The sequence below is a fragment of the Rhinolophus ferrumequinum genome, chromosome 6 (assembly GCF_004115265.2).
Source record: "Rhinolophus ferrumequinum isolate MPI-CBG mRhiFer1 chromosome 6, mRhiFer1_v1.p, whole genome shotgun sequence".
Taxonomy (NCBI): Eukaryota; Metazoa; Chordata; class Mammalia; order Chiroptera; family Rhinolophidae; genus Rhinolophus; species Rhinolophus ferrumequinum.
In genome coordinates, this window is record NC_046289.1 from 51,639,859 (window position 1) to 51,657,553 (window position 17,695).

The following is a 17,695-nucleotide window of genomic DNA, read 5'->3' on the forward strand; positions in this document are numbered from 1 at the left end:
AGTCCACATTAAGCAAAGAGCAGTAGGCTAGGGCAGAAAGAGTTGGCTCTGTCAGAACCAGCTGCATAACCGGAGGCAAGTCTCCACCCTTCTCTTTGCCTCAGTTGTTCCATTTATAGGATGTCAAACAAATGATATCTAAGCTTGCTTCCTTCCTTCCTTCCTCCCTTCCCTCCCTCCCTCCCTCCCTCCCTCCCTCCCTCCCTCCCTCCCTCCCTCCCTCCCTCCCTTCCTTCCTTCCTTCCTTCCTTCCTTCCTTCCTTCCTTCCCTAAAATCTAAAGATGCCAATTTGAGAAAAGATTTACCTTCTAGTGCCAGTTACTGTTACTGTTTCCTAATGGGCTTCATTTTGACCCTACTAAACATAGCTGAAGGGCAGAAGAAATATTTTTTATTAAAAATCTAAATGGTCAATAGAAGATATGCTTTCATTTTGGTAACAAAATCACCGGAAGTGCTATTTAATTCAATACAAATATATGTGGTACTGATTAAGAGAATTGATGTATTTACTAGCAATATTTGCAGACAAAATTTATAAGCACCAAGCTGAGACTCCATCTTTTAAGGAGCATTTCTGTATGCTCTGCATAAAGACTTGATTTATAACTCTCATTCTGTGGCTTTAATAATGTGAAAATTTTCCATAGGAAACTGGGTCTGTCCTTAGCTTAATGTCTTAATTTCCCCTTGTCAAAATAGCTTTTTTAAGGAGTCTCTATTGTTCTCAGTTAATTTTAACACTAAATTAAGTTTCATATGGTGGTGATTTTAGAACATTTTGCTTTGTATGCCAAAAGGTGCCTCCTAAACTACTTTCAGTCATAATTGTTACCATCGTTACAATAAGGTTTTCATATAGAATCTCTTTTAGACCTCAAAGTGTTCTATAAAGACCACACTTTGAAATTTTGTTCTCTCAAAACATACCCCGTACATTAGATAAGGGGTCTCTGACCTCATCCTACAGACTTAATAGTCATGAGAGTACATAACTTCCCACTGGATTCAAAGGAAATAGTGGCATTTAAATCCTAAATCTAATAATCTAATGCTATTCCAGTGGCTTACCCTCTTTTTTGCCTTTTTTTTTATTCCAAGTTTTCTAAAGTCATCTGGGAAGTAATAGATCATATTTAATTGTTCTGGCTTTTATGCTGTGCTTTCTGAATCACTTCTGATTTGTGGTCTGGCTCTAGTTCAGTATTATCCAACACTAGGTTTATTTCATCGGCCCAGTATCAAAGCTTCCTCACTTTAGCCAGAAATTAAAATAATAGCTTTAAGTTTCTCCTCCCTGTCAAGGAGCTAGTCAACAATGCAATTTGCCATACTTTTTAGCTGATTCTGTATGCTCCCCATAAAAGCTGGATATATAATCCTTGTATTTATTTAAGCACAGGCACTCTCAACTTTTCGTGTACAGAGAGAATCTTTTTTTCCATAACAACTTTACTTTCTTTTGGTGTCCCAAACTGTCATGAAACCTGCAAAGGCTAAGCTGCCAGATTTTACCTGGGTATCTGAATAAAGCCTGTGATACCTGATGTCACTTTTCCTTGCATCTCTTCTCCAAAAAGTTTTAGGCAGCCAACTACCAAGTGAGGAGGGAAGAGTAAAGATACCAGCAGTGGCCAAAATGGTCAGCTAGGTTTAAGATGATTAAAAACAAAACCTTCCAAATACAAAAGTTATCATAAAAAAAAAAAAAAAAAGCTCTTGTGTAGTATAAGTCATAGAGACATAATAAATACCCTCAGAGTAATCTGAACACTTGCCTATCATTAGCACTTTTTAAAGCCCAAATGCAACCTTGATTCGAGGTATTCAGGTGCAAGGCCAAGCAATCCCAGTGCCCAGAAATCTTGAGTGTTGGGTTTTTTTCTTGGCTGCCCCAGGTGACCTTCAGCAAATCACCACAACATCCCACTTGCAGGAAATGGAGATAATTCCACAAACTATTTACTCTCTGCCATGACTCACAGCTCCTGCCATCCCCAGAGAATGTGATGAGGATTAGAGACAGGTTCTATGAAAATGAAAAATTATTATCCTATAGATGACTATTATGTAATGAGACTAATCCTCATAACATATTCCATAGTTCAGATTAAGCCCCAAACTTTAGCACTTAACTTCCTTTCCTTAACATAATCACTTGAAAATTGAAGGTTAAGAGTTCATGACTGCAGATTCACTCCATTCTCCTGTTTACACCTAAATTTGATTTTTTAAAAATTCTTCCTTACTCGCTAACTCTTCTCAATCAAAACTACACAATACTTCAGGCATTTATACTAAAACGGTGTTTTAAATTTTCTATTTAACTTATATAGACTAAAAATAGTCATCCAAATTAAAAGAGTAGGTGTACTTAGTTTATAAATGTCAAGGTTTCAAATCTACGTTTCAAAACCATAGAATGTTAGGAATAAAAAGTTAATTGATTGATGACAGAATAGCAAACAATTTTTTGAAAACCAATGGAGATTTGCACTACCAAGGATTTGCTGTTGTTGTTGTTGTTGTTTTTGGTGGAACATGGCAAGCTGATTCAAAAATTTGTCTGAGTGCAAAGGGCCAAAGATAGCGAAGCCACTCCTGAAAAATGTGACGGCAGTCTTTACTCCAGCCTTATCACTAAACTGCCATAAATAATGTGATGTAATATTAACACAAATAGATTAATGGAAAGAAAAAAGACAACCCAGAAAGTAACGTAGACATGTACAAATGCTGGCTATGTGGCTGAAAAGCAACACATAGTACCATGACAAGCAGCTATACAAAAGGATCCTTCCTCACACAGTCACAAATAATTTCCAGGTGGAATAAAAGATGTAATGGGAAAGGGGCAAAATTATAAAGCATTTTTTAACTAAAAAGAGTTTAAAAGCTAAGAGAATATTTTCATGACTTCAGGATGGGGGAAGATTCCTTAAAACAAGATCCAAAAGACACTAAACATAAAAGATTGATAGGTTTGTCATTAAAATTAACAATTTCTGTTCATCAAAACCACCATAAAGAGAATGAAAATGCACAGAGGGTAAGGATATTTAAAACAAATATAACCAAATAATAATTAGTATCAAGGTATGTCCTACAAATCAGTGAGAAAAGACAGCTAACACACAACAAAAAGATGGACAAAAGACTTGAATGCGCCCTTTTCAAAAGAAGAAATACAGTGACCTATAAACATGAAGCTGTTCAATGCCATTCCAAATTAGGGAAATACAAAATAAAACCACAATTATTATCTATTATAAAAACATCATATTGGCTAAAATTAAAATTTGACACTATCAACAGGTAATGAACTAGACGGGGGTGGTGGCAAGGTTAAATGTTAAAGATGTGCATATCTTATATTCCAACAGTTAAAACTCCTAGGAAAAACACCCTACAGAAATTTATGTGCACTTCACAGTAGAATAAAGTGGCATTAATGAAATGGCACATTACACAACAATGAAAATGAATAAACCACACCTGCACATGACATGAATTTTATAAGCAATGTTGAGTGAAAGACACCAGACACAACATACACTATGACTGCATTTTTATGTCAAAAGTGAGCAAAACAAATTAATCATATTGTTGCATATGTAACTGGGAAAACCATTTTTTAAAGAGGAGGGAAGGATTTTCCAGTCAAGACGGAGGAGTAGGTAAATACTGTGCTCACCTCCTGTCAGGACCACATCAATTACAACTAAACCACAGAACAACCATTACTGAGAATCGCCTGAAGTCTAACTGAACCAAAGCCCTAGAACTACGGACATACAGAAGCGACCACAAGACTGGTAGGAGGGGCAGACATGCTAAACATGCTGGTCTCACACCCATGTGTGAGACTTAAAAATAGGGAGGGATATCTTGGCGGCTGAAGTCTCCCCGCCCCCCAGGAGCAAGCCCCAGCCCCTTCCCAGCCCCTCTCCAGCCCAGTGCCAAGGAGAGAAGTCCCCATAAATTCTGGCTGTGAAAACTAGCACAGATTGTGGCTGAGTGAGACAGAGGGCAGCTTCATTCCCAGGCACTACTCTTAAAGGGACTGCGCATGGACTTACTCATTGACAGAATCACTCACTCTGAGCTCCAGCGTTGGGGCAGCAGCTTGAAAGCTGCCAGGGACATATGGGGAAGAATTGACTTACCTAATTTCAGGGTGAGTGCCAGAGGAGCAGCTTTCTCCCAGATGGAGAGGCTGGCAGAAGCCATTGTTTCTTTGTTGAGCCCTTTCCCTCCCTTCGTGCAGACGCAGGCAGACGTCATCGCTCAGTCTCCATCAAACTGGCTACCACCTTTCATCAGCCCCGCCCTAGTGATTCCCTGAGACCATGCCCCACCCGACTTTCAGGCCCACCCAAGCTGCTTCCAGTGGCATTCCATAAAAACGGCCTGCCTTGGCTCATGCTGAGGACTTTCCTCAAATCTCTCAATGGTTCACAAAACCCAAACAAGCAGCATCTGCCTTTGGCATATCCCATACCTCTGGCTGAGCAGCCCTAAAACTAGCAACAGCTGCCTTGGTTTTCAGCTTGGCCTCTCAAGTCACCTCTAAGCACAGTGCAGGAGGCAGCTATCTCTGGATTGCTTTGTGGCTCATGCCAGGCGGCCCTAGGCAGGAACTTGGCCTGTAGCAGGTCCCCTCCTAGGAGGCCTCAGGGCTAGTAGGCCCAGTGGCCAGCTTTGGACTAGACTGGAATATCACCCAGCCATCTCCAAAGATGGCACACCCACAGAGCAGACTGGACAGGCACCAGAGCCCCACTAAAGCAAACCCTGCTCTGTAGGGTCAGCCCCTTCACAACAGTGCCTCCACTGTAGTCACAGCCAGTCCTCACAACCAATCAGCCTGAGGGTCAATCCCTCCCATTGACATGCAGACAGCAATCAAGTCTGACCTACAACAGGAGGGCACACACAACCCACACATGGGACACACATGGAGCACCATGCTCAGGTGACAAGGGAGATTGTACCACGGGGTCCCACAGGACACCTACTACATTAGGCCACTCTACTAAGACTAGGAGGCATAGCAGCCCTACATAGAAACAAACACAGGGAGGCAACCAAAATGGGGACACAACGAAACATTTCCCAAATAACAGAACAAAGCTCCAGAAAAAAAACTAAACAAAATGGAGACAACCAATCTACCAGACACTGGTTATAAGGATGTTCAATGATCTCAGGGAGAACTTCAACAATGAGATAGAAAACAAAACAAAAAAAAAAAAAAAAAAAAAAAGGAGATAGAAAACATCAAAAAGAACCAGTCAGAAATAAAGTCCACAATAAATAATATGAAGAATACATTAGAATCAACAGATTAGATGAAGCAGATGATCGAATCAGCGATTTAGAAGATAAAGTAGTAGACAATACCCAATCAGAATAGCAAAAAGAAAAATAAATCCAAAAACATGAGGAGAGTTTAAGAGGCCTCTGGGACAACATCAAGTATATCAACATTCATAGTGGTAACAGAAGAAGAGGGAGAGCAAGGAATTGAAAACCTAGTTGAGGAAATAATGACTGAAAACTTCCCTAACCTGACAAAGAAAAAAGATATACAAGCCCAGGAAGTGCAGAGTCCCAAACAAGCTGAACCCAAAGAGGCCCTTTCCAAGACACATCATAATTAAAATGCCAAAGGTTAAAGAGAAAGAGAGAATCTTAAAAGCAGCAAGAGAAAAGCAGTTAGTTACCTACAAGGGTGCTCCCATAAGACTGTCAGATGACTTCTCAACAGAAACTTTGCAGGCCAGAGGGGATTGGCACAAAATATTCGAAGTGATGAAAAGCAAGGAACTACAACCAAGATTACTGTACCCAGCAAAGCTATCATTTATAATCAAAGGACAGATAAAGAGCTTCCCAGACAAGTAAAAGCTAAAGCAATTCATCACCACCAAACCAGTATTACAAGGAATCTTAGAGGGACTTCACTAAGACAATAAATAAGTAAATAAATAAGTAAATAAATAAATAAATAAATAAATAATAAAATGAATAATAAAATGGCAATAACTACATATCTATCAACAACTACTTTAAATGTAAATGGATTAAATGTTCCAATCAAAAGATAGGGTCACTAAATGGGTAAGGAAATAAGACCCTTACATATGCTACCTGCAAGAGACTCACTTCAGATCAAAAGACACACAGAGAGACTGAAAGTAAAGGAATAGGAAAACGATACTTCATGAAAATGGAAACAAAGAACAAAAAAGCTGTGGTAGCAATACTTATAGCAGACAAAATAGACATTAAAACAAAGGCTATAACAAGTAACAAAAAAGGACCCAGTAATCCCACTTCTAATTATCTGAAGAAACCCAAAATGCTACTTCGATCAGACATGTGCATCCATATATTCATTGCAGCATTATTTACAATGGCCAAGATGTGGAGGAAGCCTGGGTGTCTTTTGATGGAAGAATGGGCAAAGAGGAGGTGGTACATATATACAATGGAATATTGCTCAGCCATGAAAGGGGATGGGTTCTTGCTACCTGCGGCAGCATGGTTGGACCTGAAGTGTATTGTGCTGAGTGCAGTATGTCAGACAGTAAAAGACAGATGCAATGTGATTTCGCTTATATGTGGAATCTAAAGAACAAAATAAACAAACAAAACAGAAACAAACTCATATAGAGAACACTTTAATGGTTGCCAGAAAGAGTGCGGGTGGGAATGGGTGAAAAACGGAAGGGATTAAGAAATACAAATTGGTTGTTACACAGCAGTCATGGGGATGTAGGGTAAAGCATAAGGAATATAGTCAATAATATTGCAATAACTATGTATGGTGTTAGATGGGTGCTAGATTTATTGGGGCAATAGATGGAGTGGAGTTGGGGGACAGGGTGAAGAAGGTGAAGGCATTAAGAAGTACAAATTGGTAGTTACAAAATAGTCACAGGGATTAAAGCATAGGAAATATAGTAAATAATATGACAATAACTATATAGAGAGCCAGGTGGATACTAGTCAAGAGGATCACTTCTTAAATTATATAAATGTCTAACCACTGTGCTGTACACCTGAAATATAATATTGAAGGTCAACTGTAATTGAAAAATTTTAAAGGGGAGGGAGGTGAAGGGGAATAAGAGGTTCAAATTTCCAGGTATAAAAGAAATCAGTCTTGGGGATGTAACATACAGTATAGGAAACATAGTCAACATTATGATAGAATAGTACGGTGTCAGATGGTTCCTGGATTTATGGTGATCACTTCTTTAGGTACATAAATGTTGAGTAACTATTGTGTGCATCTGAAACTAATATAGTATGTTAGCTATATTTTAAAAACTAAAAAAAAAAGGAGGGAAGTAGTACCATAAAGTCAGGATAGTAGTTATCTTTGAGGGACAAAGGATGAGCACGAGAGGACACACGGGGAGATTATGGAGTTCTGGCAGTAGCTTTTCTGCATCTGATTTGTGATTACATAACTCTTTATCCATTAAAATACACATCTGTTTTATGTACTTTTCTGTAGGTTATATTTCACAAAGTTTAAAAGAATGAAGTACTTGTACTACCAAATATTAATGCTGATTAAAGCTATAATTATCAAAGTGTGGAGAAAACTAGAAGGCCCAAGAAATTGGTCCAAGACCCAAAAGACACATGGAAATATTCTATGACAGCATCACAAATCAATGGGGAAATGGTGGTTTGTAATACCAATCCAATTGGTCAACTATTTGCAAAAATTAAAATTAAATCTCACTTCGTACAATATCCCCAAATAAACTTGAGATGGATTAAAAATTACCTTTTTAACTAAAGGCAAATATAAAAGTAAACAAAATTGTAAATTACTGTAAGAAAATAAGGATAAATATGTATCCATCCCTGGCGTGGAGACAGCATGCTCGAGCACAACTGCACGGGTAGACCCCTAAAGAAAACTTCCACACCCTAGAACCATGGACTGTACCAAAGGCAAATAACACACTAAAACAGTAAGAATACATGATCAAAGATGGGCATCTTAATAAACTTAAAAACCAATAAAAATGGCAAACTCTCCGAGAATATCATAAAGATTATGAATAAGCAATGCTCAAAAGAATATATATAAATGGACAATAAAGATGAAAAAACACTCAACCTTCATTAAGTGATCAAAGAAACACATTTTGAAGGTAATCTTTTTGGTAACTATTCAATTTGCAAAGACTTGAAATAGCCATTTTCAATTCTGGGACTTGATATATTGCTATTGAGAATGTAAAGGGACACAATCTTTGTGATGAATGATATATCCTCAAAAACTTAAAACTTTCACCTACCAATTTCACTTCTGGAAAAGGATCTTCTGAAAATGTCATTTTTGTGCAGATGTTCTTATCTTTTAAGATGTTGATCACATTGTTATTTAGTTACATTTTTAACAAATTGTTCAACAATAAGTTGATTTTAAGTTATGGCACACCCATAAAACAATATTCTGCAGCTACCTAAAATGCAAAATATTTAATATGGGAAAATGTTTAGAATATATACAACAGACTACATGAGTTAATGTATAATAGTATGATCAGACTATTGAAAATATAAATGTATAGGTATGCATAAAACAGTATGTAAAAGCACATATACCCAGATGTTCAGAGGCAGTCTCTGGAATTACAAGAGACTGCATGGGCACGTGAGCCCTTCCGTATTATCCAGCTTTCCAGATATAAGATGTATTATTTTATTCTATAATGAAAGAACATCAAATAATTGTTGTGAAATAATTTACTATTAGCTTTAAAAACTAAAAATAATGAAATTGTTAGCTCAGTGTAATTTTACATTTGCTTTCTGGGGGGCGATGCAGGATGGAAAGCAGTAGCTGCACCTGGAAGCGCATGATACAGAGCTGAGCCTTTCCTATCACATGTACATCTTACCTAAATGTATTTTCAGTCAAATTACATATATGAAAAGTCTCTTTTACAGTAAGTTAAATTTAATTAAGCACCAGTAAAACATCACCATTAACATTTTGAAGTTCTAATTTTTTATTCTTCCTTTCAAAACTGTTTAAAAGGCTCCAACAGATTCAACAAAATCTTTGATAACGTGTTAACTTCTCTGGAGACAACCATGTAATCCTTTAAAGTTACATAAACGTGTATACATGAGATTGAAGTTTCTGCAGCCTACATATGCCTCTTTGGGGGGAAAAAAGTGATGTACTAAAAATAATTCAATTATAGCTAAAAAAACAAATTGGTTTTCTTATCAAACTGAACCTATCATTTGCTACAGCCATGAACTCAAGTCAGGTCAAGTGTAAGAACAGCTACTCCTTTCACTTACATCAGTCATCTTAGACTTCCCTCCACTTCATGTTACTCTGGGCAAATATAGTCATTGAGAAAGACTATCCACCCTCCAGCATCAACTAAGTATGTAGTTATACATGATTTTTGATTGGGCAGGTCAGCATCCCTAACATCTGTGTTGTTCAAGGGTCAACTGAACTCCTTATTCATAATCAGAAGAAAGATAACATTCTTCGAAGACAGAAGAATAAACATTTAAGCATTTTCTATGAGTGTCCTCCTAAGTATTTCACATCCAATAACCCCATGCAAACGTGCATAAAATTCTTTAGACCACTCCCTTCATTACTCAAAGAAAGAGGGAAGTGTATCCTCCTATTTCACTTTAGGTGATACCGGGGACAACTAAATATTTCACTGAACGTCATGTAATAAATGCTATTTGATAGAGGCAAGAATAAGGAAAAAAGCAGTCGCCTGCTTTCATTTGGCTTAGAGAAAAAAATGTGCTCTACTATGTACTAAAATATCAGACAACGCACAACATACTGCAAAACTTTAATACACTGTGGTTAAACACAATATTCGAACATTAAACTTTTTCAAACATGTGAAAGTTATCTTCTGAAAGACATACTGAGCTATTTTTACAGCTACCTTTGTGTAACTTTATAAAATTCTTTCCCTCAACAATGCCTGATACTGATCTTGATACTTGTTGGAAAGACTGATGTAAGATAATAACATCTGAACAGGCAGAGTTAGGAGATCATCCCAATGCTCATCTTCAGAACTCATCGTCAGAGGCCTGGTCGTCATCTTCATCCCTTACTTCTCGGTATTTTCTTGGAGCCTCCCCTTCTGGATTATAGCTCTGCATTTTAATATTCAGTCTTTCAGCTAACTTTTGTGCTGCGAGCTTGGCTTGCATCTCCTTTAAAATAAAATGTAAAGCACAAAGTTACACATTCACATCTTTTCCCTGCCATTTTTCGCTGGGAAGTCATTTAAACAGAATCAGAAATAAAGGGGCAAACCACTCCCCTCAGGGCTCGCTACAGCAGTGAGAGCCTGACCCTTGCGCCTCCCAGATACTACGGCTCTTCATACTGGTGAGAGCTACCAGCCTGCTAGTTGTAGTTACAGACGTGCATTAATAAACAGTACATGGAAATGTCCCACCTCTACATGAGAAACAGAGTAATCAGCTTAGCACTACAATACTTATAAACATGGATAGATTTTTAAATGTGTGGGCACACTCGTGTATATACAAACTCACAGAACAATCTGAGGTATCAAATGTCAAAAACCACTAATGCTGTGCTGACTCTCCAACTGCCAGAATCATCTTTCCTCGATGAAACCATGGCTTCTAGGCTTAAGAGTAACATTTCAGTGCTACAATGAAAATCAAAAAATTAATACTAAAAAGCTGACTACCCTTCTCCAAATAAAGTCCCATGGAAATTCCTATGCAACAAAAAGTCCAAGCAAATTTCAGATGCTGGCAATGTGCTTATATACACGCAAGGACATCACCACCGACTGATGGCAGTGGCAATGCTCATCCTAATTTGGCTCTTTACTTTTGTCATGCTTCCTCCCATACCATTTGAACTTCTTTATGTCCTTTCCCTCAGGCCGTGAATATTATGGGGTGGCAAGACTGAAGCGGGAGACTGAAGTGGGAGCTACTATCACTACACTGCCATGGAAGCCAACTTCAATCTGAGGATATAATTCAACCTAAAAATGTCTCAGGGCAGGCATTTAAGACAATTTGAACAACAATTCCTCAATGCTGTAGGATGAAAGTAGGCAATAATTTTAATGCACTGAGAGGAAGAAAAATAGCTTTAAAAAGGAGTGCCTTGAAAAGCCAACTGAGCGTTTATAAAAAGCTAAAGCAGCAAAACAGCCTGGTTTTGTATTAACTATATTAATCAGTACCTGACTTTTTTAATCAGTACCTGTTTAAAATCCAGCTAAGCATATCAGGAAGTCAGGCTGCTGTTTTCCTGGAGGCTCCAATTATTGCTATCTAAGTATATTGGGCCTTTTTTTCCTTGCTGTGGTTCTCACACTTATTTCCTCCCATCTGGTTGTTCCGTACACAAATTGTCAATATATGTGTTTAAAATTCTACACAGAACACACAGATCTATGAAGAAAAAGTGCTACATAAACTTAAGTAGGAGATTCTTCTATCTTCACAAGGACTGGCAGATTAGGCTTTTAAGCTTAGGGTCTGTTGGCAACACAACATTGCTCACCCACCACTTTTATGTTCCCACGTATTGCAGGAGATGGAAGCTGGAAACCACATTTCCTTGATTCTCTTTGCAGGATTCTCAGTTAGAGTCTACCACTGAGAAGCTCTCTTACGAGTTTTGCAAGGTGGCAGACAGGAAGCAACACTACTAGTATATTAAAAGCGTGGGCTTTAAGGATGTGAAATTTTGCAGTAGTCTCCTCCCACTTCTTGGTAAATACCAGGGTGACGCTGCAGGTAGCTATGATCATCTCCAGCTGTTTCCTGCAATTCTAGCAGGAAAGACCGAAAACTAGAGGCCCAAGTCTGAGCTAATGGCATCAAATAACCACTTTTCTAACACCTCATCCCTTTGTTTTCCATCCTCCTTCAACTACCTGGAATAAACTCTGACTTATGTAAGCAGCATCCAACATACAGACAAGAAACAATTCATACTCTTAAATACCTCATAACTCTGTTTCTGCTGTTTCTGAAGTGCCAGAGATTCTTCTATGGAGAGCAGCTGTGCAGGCATGTGGTGAAGGGGCAGAAGCCGAGCTGCTGTGATGTCATCAAGATGCTGCTTATCCCTGCGCCGCCTTTCCTCGGAGGAAACAGGAGATGCTCTTCTTTCCGGATGACCAGATGGATCATTTTGTCGTGAAGGTAACCTGAAGGAAAAACTTATGTTATACCATCAGACTACTTTCTTTTTATAGATACACATTTACAACATTCACAAACACGACAGCGGCCTTTAATTTCAGCAATTGTTTTACAAAGGTCATAGTAAGCCACTTACTGATATTTACATTGGTAGATAAATATCTACCTTTTTAAAATATTTACTCCAAATAAACAGGAGTATTTAAATTAGCACCTTTTTGGAGTATATTTTGACAATTAATTCATTGCTCTAACAGTTAATAGAGTATAGAGAAATAGGCTCTTGGCATTTTCCTTTTCTCTTCAAACCTCATAGTTGAACTGAAACTATCTTTTCATTAAAAAAAAAAAAAAAAAATTTGTATAGGGGCTTTCAGTCCAGTAGAGGGAAATAAACTTGTCAAGTTTCAGTGCAATTTACCATAGGTACTATGATACACATCTATACATCGTACACAGGAACATAAAGAAAGAAATGGCCAGTTCTAACAGGACACAGGGAGCTCGTCAGAAAACCTTCAAGAGAGAAGTCTGAGGAGTCTTGGAGTAAGTGCTCACCATGTAAAGGAGGGGAGAAGGGCATCCCAGCAGGGAGTAAGGGGCACTTGGCTGCAGCACACAGGAAGTGCAAGAGGCGGAGAGTACAGAAAAGGCAGCAAGATCAGCCTGGGAAGCCGGCTGGGTCCAGACCACAGTGGAGAGTTCTATTCTATGTAACAGGTTCAGATTTGCATTTTACAAATTTCACTCTGGCAGCAGTGGAGAAGATGGACTGGTAAAGACTAGAGGCTGGAACAGACCAGTTACAGCCCAAGAGAGGGATGACAGTCTTTCCTTAGGAGAGAGGATGAAGATAAAAATGATTGGAGATGATGGTCAAGGAAAACATTACTTAGGTCTTCATGGCTAACAGATATGGAGATGAGGAAAACGGAAGACACCTTGGGGGAAAAAACAAGGAGGGGGCAGTATTAACTTAAGGAAGATGGGAAAAGTTGTATGGGAAGAAATGAGTTCTACTTCCTACATGATAAACCCAAGGTGCCACAGACACCCACATGGTCGTGTTACATAGGTAACTGGCCATGCAAGTCTGAAGTTCTAGAAAGACCTGAGCTAGAGGTAGGTGAGGGGCAGCATCCAAGTGGTAATGGAGCCAGAAGAGCATGTAGGTCAAAGGAAGAGCAGAAAAGGAGCCAAAGGACACTACCTTACCCCACTTTCCAATCTCCAAGGGGCTCATGCCTGGGGCCCTTCAATCCCCACTGGCCTACTAACTGTCAAGGCCCAGGATTCCCTGAGCCCTTTCTCTTCAACTTCCTTAACCCTTGGTAGCCCTCACTGCTATTCCCTTACACCTCTCCTTCTTCCAGCTAAATAACTACAATACAAAACTGGGATCAGAGTATTTACTGACTAGACAATGCTTCCGGTCTTCTGTCTTTCGAGTAGTGAGGAAACATATCTCATTGCACACAAAATGAGGTTATGTAATCAAAGATTAGTTTTTATTCCTAACTAAAAATTAATGGAATATAATCCTGATTTTCTAGATAGGAAAATGTTTTGAGGTTAAAAATAATGAATGGTGGGGTAGGATTAAACTTTAAAGTCTCTTTATAATAATTATAAAAAATGGTTTTAGGTATTTTTAACAAGATTTTCAGTTTTTCAAAGGCAGCAGTGGTTCAACTTTGTATCTGATGTTACATCCTCCTAAATCTATTTACATGCTAGTAAATCTGGGTAGGTACCTGATTTGAATGTTACATTTGCAAATAAGTAAATAACATCCTTTTCTCTTCAAAGAGTTTATCTTTTACAGGAGATAACAGAAACAAACCGTGGAAAGGAATTTAGAAGCAGGGTAAGTTTGCCCCTCCTGCGGCAATCTGTTTTCAGTTCTACCTTACCCCAAAGTTGTTACTATGTAGTTTAATATTCTTCTAAGTGTGTATGTAAGCCTTGCGTCCTGATCTAGAACCTAAACTCTTTGAGCAGAATCTTTACTTCTGTGTCACCGTAGCACCTGCTGCTTACACAGAAAGTGAGCACACAAATATTTTTTGCTGCGAAAGTCTACCAGCTCCTACAATTCCTTTTTCCTTAGCTGACAGTCTAATCAAAGGGGGAACTGCATACCTGAAAATGATTCTGGGAAAAAAGGAGTCACAGTAAATTCTCTGTGTTTATTATGAAATACTGACTAAGTGTCCTGAAATTTAATACTCCACTTGCTATTTAAAACCTTTTCAATTATTTGGCTAAATATTAAAGTATTTTTCAACATGAATCCTCCACTCCAGTCAGGCTGGTCTCACTGTTTTCCACATATGCTCATTCCCCACTACAAGTAGTTCTCACACAAAGTCCACTGAACTTAAAGCATTCTCCCAATTTTTTGAGTTTAACAAATAGTATGTTCCTGTGACTGGCCTGTTTTTGATGGTACTTACACATTGGTTTTAAATTTATGTGGCGAGGGCACTGGGTATTTGGCTCGCATATCTAGCACTTCCATGTAATGAGGCTTCTTCTGCATCTCACTACAAAGGCCTGTCAAGTTCTCAGTACTCCCGTTTTCTTCTGAGTGGTGTTCACCTCGGTCTGTAATTGTGATCCTTTGTAACCTATCAATAAACGAGCTGTCAGAGCTGCTAGAATTATCTTCTGCTCGACTTGACACTCGATGCTGAGGGAGATGACCACTAGCTTCGGATAAGGAAGGTGCATGGGCTCTGTTGCTGGGGGCTGGGCGCTTGTTCACCGTGTACCCCAACTCTGGGGCCTCTTCATCGCCTTTCTGGGTAGAAGATACAAGTCCTTGTTGTTGTGAGGTTGTTTCAGATGATGTGATGTTATCTACAGAGGAACAGCCAGGAACTCGTGATGAAGTATCAAGTATCTTGTCAGAATTCTGGAATTTATCCGTGTCCATCTCAACAATGGCAATTGCTTTTTGCCTTAGTTTACAGTCTAAACTAACAGGATGAAACAGTTCACTTTTTTCCATAACTTCTTCACGTTCTGCAATGGCAGCTTTCAGTTTGGCAACAGAGTCTAAGATCTTTTTACCTTTGTCGGGCAATTTGCAAATGAATTTTCTGTCAAATGGAAAAAAAACACATATACATTAGAGCCATGTTTTTAAACTTGAGATATAATGACAAAGCACTATCTTCAAAGGGAGAAAAATCAATCTGTAAGTCAAAAATCTGATTTCCAACTGCCCCGAAACATGAATGAAATAAGACAGTCATTATCCAAATACCCGCCCCCAAAAAACAAGCAGATCAAGGAAGAATAGGGAATGTGCCTCATTTGTCTCCTCTAATTAGAATTTCAGCAAAAGTATTTTAAGCATATAATACTCATGTGAGACATCCCAGAAGTCACCAGTTTTTAACGTATGATCTCTAAGGCCTTCCTGGGGAGAGGAGGTGAATGGGTCTATAAGGTCAAAAGTATTTTCGTAGTAATACTAAGACACTATTTACCAATTTTCACTCTCCTTTTTTCACATGGGTGAGTGGAGTTTTCCTGAGGCCACAGGACATGTGATTACCATTGCTCTGCTGGCTAACAGAATGTATGAACTTGTGTTTTCTTGTGCTTACGATTTCTCACTTGTAATTCCTAATACATTGACAAATGTCCACAGATATAACACACATAAAACAAGAATTCTTTAGAATACTCAATAAGACTTACGCATAGAAAGGAGTCCTGACACCAAGTTAATTCGCTGTTACAAATTAAAAATCCATTCTCACAAAGTCAAAATATTTGCTTGTACTAGGAAGCCCCCAAACGATCATGTGTCCTATTTGCTGAGGGACAGAGTTCCTTTTCTGATTCCCCTGTCTTTAGCCATACAATGGGGAGGGAAGGTTACATGTCAGGCCCTCTATTCTTCCTCGGAAACTACTTTCATTCCCACAGTTTCAATTGATAACATCCCCTCCAGTTGAGATTCCTCTATTTTCCAAGCTTTCTCCTCTCTCGAGCCTCATGACCATTTCTCCAGCTTTTAACTAGATATAATTAACTCTCCCTTCAACTCAGCACGCCCTAAGTCAAGTCAACCTGGAATCTATTCCCCTCCCCCAATTTTCCTGTGGTTAATAGTTCTCCATACAGGCCGCAATCCTCAGCCACCTGTCAACAACCTATTCAAATTATTCCAAGTCTGATGAAGTTCCCCAACTCCTCAACTACTTTTATAGTTCACTTTCTTACAAACTCCTTGTTGGCAAACTCTTTGAAAATATCTTCCTACTGTCTTCTGCCTCTTACTCCTTCAAAGCATCTTGCACCAAGCTGCTAAATTAGGCTTCCTAAAATAAATCACTTTCATCATATCGTTTCCCTGCTAAAGCGCATTGTCTGCCAACGAATGAAAGTTCAACTTTTTCTGCCTAATAAACCACTCCTCAATCCCACTCTTTCCATTTCCAACGGTTCCTATAAAAATAGTCCCTAGGGATGAAACTGACAGGCTGTTTTGGGCACGCTATGGGGGCGGGGGTGGGGAACAAAAGGATCGAGGTACAGACCCGCCCTTCAGGGAACCGACTCGGTAGCTGAGTCAATACACCAACGAGGAGCTAAAGAAGAGCTGATACCCTGAAGCGCCGTTCCGCAGCGAGCCGCCCCCACAGGCGGGCCGCGCCAGGCCAGAACGCGCACGGCTTGGCGGCTGCAGGCCGTCCGCTCGCCCGCGGGGCTGGAACGGAGCTGTCTGAGACAAGGTCACCTTCCGGGGAAGGGAACGGGGTGGGGGGCGGGGGGAGGTGCGTCCCTGGGAACCTGAACCGGAGGAGCCTGGCGGTGACTCGGCGGGACCCCAGCTTACTCGTTGCGCAAAAGTCTCTCCTGGCGCTTCAACATCTCCCGCAGCTCCGCCAAACTCCGCTGCCCCAAGCCCTCGGGAGCTTGGGGCTCGAAGCCGCGGCGCTGCGAGGACATTCTGCGGGGGCTGAGGCTGGCGAGGCGGCGGGCACTCGGCTTCCTCGGCAGCTCCCGCCGCTAGCACCGGATCTGCGGCCGGCGGGGACTGCGGAGCACGAGCGGGAGCCGCCATTTTCCCGGAAGGACAGGTCTTCTTCGAGCCGAATCGAGCTTTATTGAAACGCCGGAAATAAACACGGACAAGGAGAAGGGGGCGCCCGGAGGAGCGGAAGTTACGGCGGGTGACGTCACGCCCCGGTGGGGCGTGCGTTCGCGCCGTTTGTCGTTTCTCTGTTCATCCCCTCATTTGTTGATTTAAAAAGTATTTACTGAGTGCCACCGTGACCTCAACAAATCGCCACAGCCCCTGCTATTACGGAGTTTACCGATTGGTGGAGGGGGCAGACATTAATCAAGTAATAATAAAACAATATTAATAGTAAGATTGGTGTGAGGACCAAAGAAGGTGTTTCTAAGAAGTGAAATGTAGGTCGAAACCTGAGTGACGAG

At 39.9% G+C, this 17,695-nt stretch overlaps 1 protein-coding gene across 1 annotated transcript; it reads right to left on the reverse strand.

The window, feature by feature from the left end:
- Positions 1-9,021: 9,021 nt before the first annotated feature.
- On the reverse strand, positions 9,022-17,355 carry POLR2M (RNA polymerase II subunit M). Its single transcript, XM_033107813.1, has 4 exons — positions 17,091-17,355; positions 14,692-15,339; positions 12,036-12,240; positions 9,022-10,246 (listed from the first exon to the last, which is right to left on the reverse strand). The coding sequence occupies exons 1-4, from the start codon at positions 17,201-17,203 to the stop codon at positions 10,100-10,102; spliced, it is 1,113 nt and encodes a 370-aa protein (XP_032963704.1). The 5' UTR covers positions 17,204-17,355; the 3' UTR covers positions 9,022-10,099.
- Between the last annotated feature and the right edge of the window lie 340 nt (positions 17,356-17,695).

What these genes read in the sequence shown, in the direction of transcription:
- POLR2M (XM_033107813.1), bottom strand. Translation starts at nt 17,203, where the DNA reads ATGTCCTCGCAGCGCCGCGGCTTCGAGCCCCAAGCTCCCGAGGGCTTG. An exon ending in GAGAGACTTTTGCGCAACGA is followed by an intron (nt 15,340 to 17,090) that starts GTAAGCTGGGGT and finishes TCCATTTGACAG; the next exon opens with AAAATTCATTTGCAAATTGC. An exon ending in CATAAATTTAAAACCAATGT is followed by an intron (nt 12,241 to 14,691) that starts GTAAGTACCATC and finishes TTTTTCCTTCAG; the next exon opens with GTTACCTTCACGACAAAATG.